The 12,390-nt window shown below is 39.3% G+C and overlaps 1 protein-coding gene across 5 annotated transcripts in view; it reads left to right on the forward strand.

Annotated features, from left to right (window-relative positions):
- The window catches only part of CREB5 (cAMP responsive element binding protein 5), a 256,868-nt gene that overhangs the window by 183,588 nt on the left and 60,890 nt on the right, over positions 1 to 12,390 (forward strand). For all 5 annotated transcript variants that reach the window (XR_013181630.1, XM_077176335.1, XM_077176336.1 and 2 more), the window contains one exon: positions 942 to 1,052. Coding sequence is in view for 4 of the 5 variants with exons in the window: in XM_077176335.1 (XP_077032450.1) it covers positions 942 to 1,052 (111 nt within the window). In the remaining variant the exon portion in view is untranslated. The remainder of the gene's footprint in view (positions 1 to 941; positions 1,053 to 12,390) is intronic.

Raw genomic sequence — 12,390 nt, forward strand, 5'->3', positions numbered from 1 at the left:
TTTTCTCTGCCAGGGGAGAGTGGAGTATTCACATTTCCCTGAAGCCCAGCACCCATTTTTGCAGGCATCATGGAGGATGGGAGACAACTCCTCACCACAGGGCACAAAAAAAATAGCTCCCCTGCTTGGATTGCTCAGAAGGACCCAAAATGTTCTTTTTTGTAAGAGCCAAAAATTCAACAGACTGGCTCAAAGCAAGGTGGGATGCTCAGCTCTGTCTGGAAGCAGCACCATAACCATGTTTACCACTCCTTACAAGGCCTAGCAGTGTGCAAGGCTTGTCTTTTTTTGGGGGAATACCCCCCAGGAAATTATTTTATAGAGGATTTACTGCCATTAGTTTTTTTTTGTATCCCTCCCTCCCAGCCTAGTGAGTCTAGCTTGCAGAAAGGGCTCTGAACAGCCAGGAGAAGTTTTGCTTTGTGTTTTTGTTATCTCAGCAGTGCACAAAAGCTTCCCTTACAAGACATGTGGAAAACTCTTCCCAGCTGAGCAGTCCGAGTGGAGGAAAATCAGCCAACTTGTTTTCCAAGTGCTTGAGATTGTAGATTTTTATTTATGCTTTTAACAAGCTAAGTTGGGCTGCACTGGGAGGGGAAGCTACAATTTTATACAGTGATGCTTTTAAAACCACTTAACTCTGAGTGTTGTTATACTGAAAGGGAGAAAATCATTACAAAAAAGCGCAAACTTGGGTGGCTGCTACATTTGTTTATTAAAGAAACCCTTTCTTTATAATTGGCTGTAAGTTTTCAGGGCTGATTCTGATGAAACACACACTTATGTGCATACACACATTCAATTCATGACACAGATTGTTATTTTCCCAGTCATGACTTCAAGAAATAAAGCTGAGTCCATTTAAATAGAAACCGAGAGTAAATTCTTGCAAATGTCTCCAGATGTTTTCAAAGCTTTTTTTTTTTAATTTGTTTTAAAAGATGGAGCGACAAATGTCAATGAACTCCAACATCATGGGGATGCAAGGGCCGAACCTCAATAATCCGTGTGCTTCACCTCAAGTTCCCCCAATGCATTCAGAAGCCAAAATGGTAAAAGAGAATTTTTAAAAATTACTGTATTTTCTCATATTGCTGTTGCATACCAGTTACCCAGACAGTGGGGGGGGGGATGTAGCCAGACACTGCTTACTTCATTCTTAGTCATACGTTATACTCTTTTTTAATATGCTGCAGTAAATTGCCTTTGTGACTCTGAACTTTCAAGTTGTTCTTAGTCCTAACTGATCTCTCAGTGAGAGGGAATTGAAGGGTGAACTATCTGATCCATACTGTGCTAATTGGGATTTTTGGTGCAGGTCAGTAGAACTTAAGCAAATGGCCTGGTTGTTTCTCTAATGGTGTCTGTGCTCCACAACTTGATCTAAGGAAAATTGTCAGTTACTAAAGACTGCAGTATAAAGTGGGTGCTGCAGAGCCCTTGTTCTTTCCAGATAGGAACACAGTGTGTCAGAGAAGCATACAAAACAATACCTATCTATATCTATCTATCTATCTATCTATCTATCTATCTATCTCTGGGATATTTTCTTTTTCTGTGTTCCCATCCAAAAGAACTGTCAGAATTTGAACAAATGTAATTTATTTATACAAGTCAAATGTCATAACAAAAAAAAATTGTTTTTTACAGTTGTTCTACATCTTAAAATGTCAAGGCTTCTCAGGCATATGTGCTGATATAGGATTAATGTTCTTAAACTAAACTACAAGTGGACATATATAAGTTTTTCCCAGCTTTATATGCACTCTTGTGGCGGCATTTGGGACTAATATCCTTGGAATCAAGTTATCAGTGTAGAAATGCTTTGGATTTTAAGTTTCAGAATTGCCATTTGCTGGTGTCTAATGGAAATATGAAGACAGAAGTTTTTAGTTTTAACTCTGTAGGGCTTTTATCCTCTCAATATATCTCATCATAGTGAAAATGACGATTAACTTCATTGAACTTTTTTCAGTGGCACTTTGCCAAGGTAAAATTGTCATAAGTGAGAGAATGAAATCAAGCCGACAAAGATTAAGCAACCACATATTTTTATATCTTTCTACTTTTCATGACTGGTGCAGCTTTTAAAATTGTTGTCATCCATCCTGAGGCAAAGAAAAATATCTATTTGTCTATGGGTATAGTGCATACAGGAGACTCTAGGTTAAGAGCAACAACATAAACAAATTTATTCTACCTCTGTTTTCTTAGGTTGGGTAGGTCATGCCTTTGCCTCACTGTTGGTCTGGGTTAGGCTGTTAACCCAACCTCTGTTAACACTCTTTCTAAAACCACATTCTGTAAACATGCAGCCATTTGGCCAGAAGAAGAAGGATAGCCAAAAATGCTGGCTCCTCCAGCCAAGGAAAACCTGTGGTCGAGAGTTCTCTCTGCTGTACCACACAGTGACGGTGACATGCCAAATGGCAACAGCATCTGCAGCAGAGCTTGTTAAAAACTTTTTGGAATAGGCAAGTGTTTTTTCAATGCAAGTGTAGCTGAGCCAAGCTAAATACTCCTTTGCTGAATAAATCCAAAACTGGCATCTGTTTTGGGGACTAAAGGTTCTGTAGTTTACTCTCTCCCCACACCCCCTGCCTCTTTTTTACTGGTAGTGTGAGGCTACTTAAGAACAAGATTAAATTATTGGTGCATATGGTGAGGATTCTGTGCTTTAATAACTGAAACTGTATTTTAATACAAATTACCTTTTAATCTGGGTAAGCAGGTTTTGTCCCTAAATCTAATATATGAAGGCATTTTAATGTATGAATAAATTGCTATCAGTTCCAAAATGTGGTGCAGTGAACAAGCAGAGCCTTTACTTCTGCCACTCTTCAAAGAGTAGAAAAAAATCTTCACACATTAACTCTCAAGAGGTATAACTCAGAGTTCCAGGACTTTTCCTACTTTCAAATGCAGGTTTGTGGTTTTAAAAATATTTTATATTTCTATATTCTATTTTTATATTTTGTTTCTATATGAACACACATGCAACATAAAAACTTCTTCATTTAGTCACTGCTTTGAGGAATATGAATCTATTAAAAATATTCTGCCTGAATACAAAGTAGAAAAAGTGTAGGAAATTTTCAGAGCAAAATTATTTCTTACATGCAAATTAATGGATTTTAAATCAGAATCATCTGTGTTACAGGGATATTTGATCTTATTGTTAACTGTTTCACTTTGCCTCATGCTTTCACATGCTCTGGTGACTTAGTTAAAAGTTAAAAGTCAGGAAGCTTAGTACCTTATCAGACTGTGTCCTGCATGAGGAAAGAATTTCCCTGGATTTCCCTGGATTCTGCTAATGCTATTACTGGTGGTGCATTCAGCATTGCTTATGCCTCCTTTGGCTGGCCCACCCCGAGAAGAATGGATGTATGCAACACCAGATAGAGTCATCTAAGATGCTTGTAGCTAGTGACTGAAGTAACTGGAGAAATCCAGGGGACTTTGGGCCTGATTCACCAGGTGCCCAAATCCATGGGAGTATCAGCACTTTTGGGAGGCCTGCGGGAGAGAATGTGGGACAGGCTCCTCTAAATGTGAGACCAGATGTGAGACCAGATCCTTCTGGCCTCATGGCAACATGCACCTAAGCAGTGCAAGCACAGTTTGGCATGCAGCAGTCATAACACTGTTTGGTGACTTAACTTGCCTCTGTAAAATGCATGTCAATAAATAATATCAGTAGGGATGCTGTGTGATGCCAGGTTTTTTAAAGAAAGCTGATAGATGACAAAAGATTCACACCCTTGATTGTTTCATAATTGGTTTATAGTGGGAAATGGAAGCCAGTCTGATAAATATATACACTCTGATATACAAGAAGATCTACACACAAATATAGAATATGTGTGGCATTAATGTAATGTTTCTATAATAAGCAATACGTATTTTAATCACCTTGTATCACCTGGCATTTATGGAAAGCCACACTCTGCCACCCAACTGCTTGCTTCCTGGTTTAATTTCTTTCAGAAGAACATTCCATCAAGTATTAAGGTATTGTAGATGACATCCCAGAACCGATTTAATTTATCACAGCAATCTCAGTTTCCCTCACAGTATGCCTCTCAATTAGGTTATCACCTAATGCTTTAAAACTGTCCTAGTAAATGAATGAGTGAACATCTAAATCAATACTGCTTTCTTCTTAGATTCACAGCCGAGTAGGTAAAACTCTTATGCTGCCCACCAAAAACACACATTGATTTTATATTAAAATATATTGCACTGGAAAGAGAAGGAAACATATAGCTCCTTAGTGTACATGGTAAAAATATGGCAAAAATATGCAGAGTCGCACGTGTAGCATATTAACATGTGGTTCAGTAGGCTGAAAATATTATGAAGTTGGAACTGTTGGCAGTGCCTTTGCCTTAATATACTGCCTACACACAGCCTGGTTCTGCACTTTCAGAGTACTGGAGGTTTTAGAACTCGGAAGTGCAATACTGCGTGGATTACTGGAGTGCAAGATAAATAGTGTGCACTGAACCACTGGAAGCCTGTGTGATAGCAGGTCTTTTCCATGGAGCTGATGCCTTTCTGTCAGAATTTTTCATGGCACTGATCTTTACCTGCAGAAATTTATGTCCTCTGAAAAAAGATATAAAAAGCAGACCGGCAATGAACTTAAAAACACAGTTCTCAATTTAATCTATTAATTTTTTTTCTTTTACAATTTCTGTCTGCCACTTGCTCAATATGTAGTTTTATAAAATTTAAATTAAATGTTATATGTGTAGATTGGCTGTGCCTGTGATCCTGACAGAAGGTGTATGTTTCTTTAGAAAAGAAAAGGAAAGATATTATTTCTGTATCAGAAACACATAGGACTGTGGACTGTTGTTTTTGACTGTCAGGTGAAAGAGTGAAAACATAACCAGAAAATAAAAGTTATAACAGTAAAATAACCAAACTTCCTAACATACCTAAGAATGCTGGACAGCTTTGGCAGAGGAGGAGAGAAGTGAAAGAAATTGCAGTGTCATCAGCACTGATTTTTATTCAACTTAATTAGAGGTAAGGGTCCAGATCCTACTGGTGGCTGTGTAAATCCCAGTGCAAGCATCACTCAGCTCTCCATCCCCGAGGAAAGGCCAAGCTGTCTGCAGAGACCTGGCTGCATTTTGTACGGCTCTTAGACAAGCACGTCTCCCTATCTTCAGGAACACAACAGCCAGCCAATGGGAAAGGCTTGGCCACAGAGGTCCAGGGCTTCCATCAGATGCAGATTATGGTCTGAGTTTGGATGGAGCCTTCTGCTGCTCCTTGTTTTACAAATAACATTTTGTTTTACAAATAACGTGTGCCCATAAGCTATGATGGTGCAACCAGCACAAAGAGACAAGCAGCTGGAGGAAGTTCTCACCCCAGCCCTGCTTTGGTGCTTGGCTTATCCATTGCAGCAGCCCTTGGATGTGGAAGCAAAGAGTGCTGCCCAAACGGCAGTGGCTGGAACAGCTGGTGGCCTTGGGAAGGACATCCCTCTGGATTCCTGCTCTGGGCCCGGGTTTGCAAGGTTTCCATGCTGATTTCAGGCAAGGGGCTGACATAGGCAGCCCAGGCAGGATCAGAGCCACTGAAACTCTAGGTTTAGATACTTCACACTTTGTGACTGAAGATACTTGTTGAACAAAATAAATGGTTTGAAGTCTATGTTTTCCTATCAAGCTGTCTGGGAATAGAATCACTTTAGTAGAACAGCACACACTGCTTCAGGGCCCGAAGGCTTTTCTTTGCATGGATTCTGGACTGCTGAGCAGAAAGAAAAATTGAAAGCAAAAAGAAAAAATCTCTGCAGAACTTTCAACAGCAATTGCTCATCTTGTACTTCACAATAAAGCAATGAAAGCATCATAAGAGAAAAAAAAAAGTGCAAAGCAACATCTTCCAAATAAAAAAGAGTCGTGATGAAATTTCCTGTATCAGTAACTGAGAAGTGTTTTCACAGAAAGAGCTGTTGTATAGTTAAAACCCACAGTGCTTCTGCAACTGTTGACAAAACTAACTATTCTGAAACTGTATCTCCTGTTATATTTGTGCTTATGTTTTAAAGTCCTCAAAGCCAAATTTTCAGTGTGGTCATGATCTGTGCTTTAAAACCATTCCTGGGCAGTAGCTTTGCCTGCAGACAGTGTGCCTTGCTTGAAGGTATTATTGTGATAGGTGAAGATAATCATATTCTGGTTTGTTTACTGAAACAGGACCTTGTACCCATCATGCCTAAATTCTGGATTATGTACTAGACTGGGTAGGAACTAGTTCTTAAGCTGTCAGTGGCTCAGTAAGTTCACTAGAGAAGCAAGGCAGCTCAGTTACTTGGAGCTGCTGCGAATATGTGCCGAATATCTGATCTTGTTTCTCCCGAGTGCATAAGAATTGCGTTGCTTCTCACAGGCACAAGTTGTAACAATTCCTTGCATTTTTCTTTCTTTGTGTCACTTTATCCTGTGGTGATCTTATCAGCACTATTTCCCTAGAAGAACTTGGATTTTTATTATTTTGTTTGCCTTGATTCAGCTGGGTGTTAAAGTGACCTCGCTTTCTCCCCCACCCACCAGCCCTCACCCTGTCTCTTTCTCCCTGTTTCTCCACCACCCTCTTTCCTTAGAGGGTTTACTGTCTTTGTAGATTTGTTTCTCTTTCTCCTTTTCTCCCCAGTGTCCACCCTGATTTTGTAACCATAGCAATAACTGAAATACAATCCCAGTATTTGCTTGCTGTGGCTATCGTCTAGCTCAACAGATGAACTGTTGGCTTTTGTGTCATAAGGTTTTGAGACTTAAGTCTGATACATCCGTATATGTAGGGGTAATTTGTTTGGTGCCCAACTGTCCCTTATAGAAAAGGTTTTGTTTGTGGAAAGTTGTGTGTCAGTGGGTGCTGGTGCAAGTAAAATCAAGCCCTTATGGTAGTGAAGCCAGGGAGGGAAACTGTCAAAGTAAAAACATGGTTGCGTTACAGGGAAGTTCTGCTTCACACAGATATATTTCAGTCTCTTTCTTGGAATAAGTGCACCTTTTATTTTCCAGGATTTTTGCAAGATCCACAAATAATAGAAATTGTTTTGAGCTTCAGGCTGTTGCACATTAAGCCCAGCATTTGATTGGGATGTGCTAGTGCATCTCATGGCAAATGGGTGGGGGAGATGGTTTTGCACACTTTACCAGCCCCATATTTTAACCACTGAGGACACAAGAGCTGGAAGAAAAATCCTCATGGCAATAAATTTCTTCTTTATGGGCAGGCTTAAAAAGTATTTTCTAAAAACTATGCAGTAGCTAATGAAGCAGTTTATTAATTATGGTAGTCTTCCTAAGAAATAAATAATTTCAAACTGTTGAACTGAGAGAGAAAATTGACGTGACTCACTAGAGGCCACACAATTTGTCAGTGGAAGAGCTGAAACAAGCACAGAAGAATTTCTGGCTGCCAGTTCCAGAAAACACAATTTCTGTCTGAGAAAAAATTATGTATATTTTTTTTCAACTTAATATTAATGTTGGTAATATCAATATAATTGTTGAAATACACTGTTTTTTCATGACAAGTGGAAGAATGAGGAGACTGAACTCCTCAAGCTCACAGGGAGTGCAGGCTCAAATTTAGGACTCAAAGCTGAATGAAGGTGGCGCTTTGTGTTTGGATTTAATGCCCCTGAAATTTCCTGAACTTTACTGATGAGATTTTGGCTCAGAATGACAAAAATTAACTGATCTTCTGAGACTTCTGTCATCTGAGATGATGGAAGCCTTGTGAGATCAGCTTCCCTGGCATCGTGGCTTTCACTGAAATCTCAGGAGAGCACTTACTTTCACATAATGTCAACCATATCCAAACCAGGACTAAAGAATACCCCTGCAGAGCTCCTTGTAAGATCACAGACATGTTTGAAACCCTGCTACAAGCTGTGTGCAGTCCGAGGGAATGTTCACAGCATTTGTTGTTTATTCTATCAGATATGGCCGGTGACACTTCTCAGTGCTGGGAAGGATATACACTGTTCTCCAGATGTTCATTAGTGCAACTCCTCATTTATGTTCAGAGGAGGCAATTTAAAAACTGGGACGGGCTGGGTCTCCCACCCTGGAAACACTTACGTAGCAAACTGTGCTCAGCTCTGGTTTTTACTAGCAAATTGCTGGCCAGTAAAGTTTATCTGAGATTTTAGTGTATAAAATGCTATAAATAATCTTCCCAAATGTGTTCTGTAGTCAGATTGCATGGGATGCAGCATAGTTAGTTGTGTCCTCTGCACTCTGTATCCCCTTTATTCTGACTGCTGCACAGCCCATTTTATGGGATGCCCCCCCAGGGGACCTGAGCTGCCTTTACTCCATTAGAGGCTCATGTGCTGAGGACTGACTCTGGCAATGTGGGCACATCCAAGTTACTCTGCTTTAGATAGTTCCCTTCATTTCAAAGAACTTGCATTACAAAGAAGACAGTGAAATACTGGACATTGCTGGAATATTGCAGAGGCGGGGGAAACATGGACTTTGACCAGCTGAAGGTGAACTAGCATGAAGATTTGACTAAAATACTGTCAGGTTATTTAGGAATAGAATTCAATTTATGCAAAATGTTCCTCTTCTATTCATGGGTTTGCTTTTTTGTCCTCCCATTTTTTATATTAAAGTCAAACCGAAACCAACTGTTTTTCATATTGAAAAAATGTTCCACAAATCTTACTTTGGGACAATATCAGATTCTTCATTTTGTAACAATATCAGTGGGGAAGAACTTTAATTTAGGATTGTTATCTTCATGATATATATTTTCATTCATGAAAGCTTGGTCTTAAAATTATGTCATTAAAAAAAAAGAAAAAAGAAAGCTTTTGTAAAGTAGAAAACAGCAGACAGGATTTGCAGTTTTGTTCCTGCAGTTTTGTTGTTCAGTTTACTCGAAATTATTTAAAACCAAATGTCCACCTTTTCACTACTACTCCTCTCCTCTCCATTTTATTTTTCCAAAATGAGTGCTCAGAAAGGAGACAAGCCCCATAAGCAACTTAAAATAGAATTTCATAATCCTCTACTTTTATAATATCAGAGTCAAGAATTACAGTATAGTCGAAGATTACTTTTCTAATTTAGCCCTGATCCTCAGCTGTACACTTGGATGAGATGACTTCAAATGAGTTGTATGTTTTTTGCATCATAGCTGAGGACCCAGTTTATACTTCTGAATTTCAAAATTTCCTTTAGGCGAGATTTGGCCCTGCCAGAATTTGATACTGACAGGTAAGCATTTTGTTTATTTTGGTTTCAACTTTTTTTGTTTCTGACTACAGAGCATATGTGGGAAGGTTTTTTGTAGCATTTTATGCACTAAATATTTAATACATATTTACCTCTTATTCTTGCACATTGGTGTTTTGACAACTGCTCCAGAATCTCATATGAACTTTATCTGACTTCACTTTTCAACTCAGCTTCCTGTAGGTGTTCATTACATAATATTTAAGGATACATTATTTTCTCTAATCCCCAGAATAATACCAGATGATTTTTATAATTGATTCATCATACCAGACAACCACCAGCAATTTTGTGACAGGTATTGGTATCTATCCCTAGTGATTCATAATGAAAAATTGCCAGATATTTCTTTGAAAGTGATGGATGATTCATGTTGTTATATTTAGGTCACATTATTCTGGAATGTTTAAATTAGACTGCAAGCCACCTTTGAATATACACGTGCAAACATAGAGTACATTTTTAGTTTCCCATCTGGAAACACATATAAAGTCCAGGACTGTTTGCAAGTCCTGAGAAATATTGTTATCTTTTTATTTTGGTATTTCAGTTCACACTCATACTAATATGAAAAGTTTAGTAATGGCATATCCTCAATACTGCCCTTAAATGCCAAGGTTACACATGAAGTCCAATGGGATCTAGCAAATGTTTAAACTTCTATTAAAGCCCAAAGCCTAAAATAGACTTTACTAGACCTGTACAAATTATTTTAAATTATGTAAATATTTTTAATATGTCTGGCTTCTGACAGAACACCACTATACACTGAAGTATGACATTCGCCTTACTGTGCCAACTTTTTAGGTTTTTTTTTTCTTCCCAAAATACCTAGCATCATTACTGGATTTGACTAGAGTCTGCTTTATGTGCTGCTTGTGGTTCAGGAGAAATATATGTGAAGAGGATGGACTGTGTTCCCCGACCGTTAACAGAGGCTCTTTAGCATGAGGTTAAGCGTGAACATTGTTTCGGCTGCCAACAAAGCAGCCAGGAGATACCCAGGCTAGGGGTGGGGGAAGTCCTGATCTGCTTTCCATCTAGTGGATGTGTGCAGCTGCTCTGCAGGCTGGTGTTGGTGTGCAAGTGTGTGACTGTGTCAGAGAGAAAACTATTTATTTGGAGGTTTGTAACAGATACTGCTCTAACTTCATCTTCCAGGAATTTTATTAAATTAAAAAATACTGCCAAAACATTAATATATGGATGTGTACAAAATCTGGGGTTTTGAGTTCTTCATTTAAACTAGAGGCAGTTGTAGGTGATAGTAAGAGCTAGCAGTCTGAAGAGCCCTAGGTTTATTGGTCAGATATTTGAACGCGTGCATGTTTGTGCACATGTCCATTTTTCTTTCCTGTGGTTACGGTGGGTTTTTTTCCTCCTTCATTCCATGCAATTTTGCTATGCGAGCATAATCTTATCTAGGCCTGTTTGGGTAACTTTCTCCATCTATTTATTTGCATATTACCTTATCTTCTGTTTAGAAACCACTTTTCCTGAAATACTTTAGAATGCCGAAGAAAAATAAATGTCTGAAAATCCATGTGTGTTATCCAAAGAACACTTACTAACACTTAGGGTGGCTACCATTTGCACAAAGCAAAAAACATTTTTTCGGCTATGTGAATTTGCTGAGGCTTGTCAGTCTTCTAAATCATGTTAGTAGTGGATTAGTTTGATTGGAAACTTGATCCAAACAATGTTTGAATTTGTTGCATACCGAGTTCCCAGAGGTAATATAGAGTTTATGTGAAAAAAGGTATATAACCACATAAGTATTGAAAATTAAAATAGAAATGAATTGCCCTTGGTAAAATTTGTGGTTACTGGGATTGTTCAAGGACACTGAAATCTTTCATTTAAATAAGAAATAAGAAAATAAGGTAGCTTAATCTCATTTAAGGATTTTAGAAACTAAAACTTCCTTTTCTACTACACTTAAAATTCAATATGTGTTTATGCTAGTCTTAGTAAAACTGGTATATGTGACTCATGATGCTAGTTTAATACTGCCCACAAAAATCCAAATAACATAGCTATGACTTGTAGTACCCATCCAGTATGTTCTTTCCTCCTACAGGAGGGAAGGAGGAAAGCTATCCCTAGGGCTTCTGGTCACTGCAGCCTGAGTGATGACCAGATGGATGAAGTAACCCTAAACTTCCTACCATCTTTGGTTTGTTCCCTCCATAGTGAAAAAATCATGAACATGCATTTCTCTGGAGCCTGTAAGATCTCCCTGCAGGGACTTTTTAAGGTCTGAAGTAAAAGTGAAGCTCTCTTGAGTTGCAGGTGTGAAGGATATGATAAGCAACTAGGATTAAGTCCTGGATATCTTTAAACAGATTCTAAATTCTGTTTAAAAAAAGTCTGCTGTAGATTCTGTTGAGTCTCCTGCCAGTTACAGGACAGGAGAAACCATGATGCACATGTAGCTGGGAAATGGCATTTGCCTGAAGCCATGAGGTGCCTCCTGTCACTCTCCATCCTTTGTTTCTCAGTGGGATGTTACCATCACAAGCAATGAACCATATCCACACCGATGGTGACAGCACTGTGCCAGGAGCCTCCCTGCAGAGGTTGAGGAAAAGGGAAGGAGAGGAGTCCAATAGGCTCTATTCAGGCTCTATTCAGGCTCCAGGTGCTTCCAGTGCTGATACTGGGCCACCATACCCAGTGAAGACAGGCCACAGTCCTGGTGCTCCTGAGGTGAAGGAGCCTAAGTGTCATCTCTGCAGGCACTAAAGCAGGACCCCTTCCCCCATAACATTTGTGAAAGCCTGAGAGCCCAGTTCTCACCAGCAGACATCTCCTGACCCTTCCCAAGCCTTGGTGTAGGGTAGGCAGGGGCTGGTGCTGGGCTTTGCTTTGCAGGACAGCCAGCAGTGCATCCAGGTCCCTGTGGCTGCTCCTCTTCTGTGATGCAGAAAGCCACTCAGGACACACCCCCAAGCCCTTCTCTGCTTTTACACACCCAGCAGGTAATGTTAGCATGGTATCAGTGAAAACTCTACCTGTCCACTTGAATCTCTGTGTACATCTGATGTATCTCCCATAATAAATTATGCACTTGGAGGAGCAATAACAATAGCTGAGATTCTTGAGACAA

The sequence above is a fragment of the Agelaius phoeniceus genome, chromosome 1, assembly GCF_051311805.1.
Source record: "Agelaius phoeniceus isolate bAgePho1 chromosome 1, bAgePho1.hap1, whole genome shotgun sequence".
NCBI lineage: Eukaryota > Metazoa > Chordata > Aves > Passeriformes > Icteridae > Agelaius > Agelaius phoeniceus.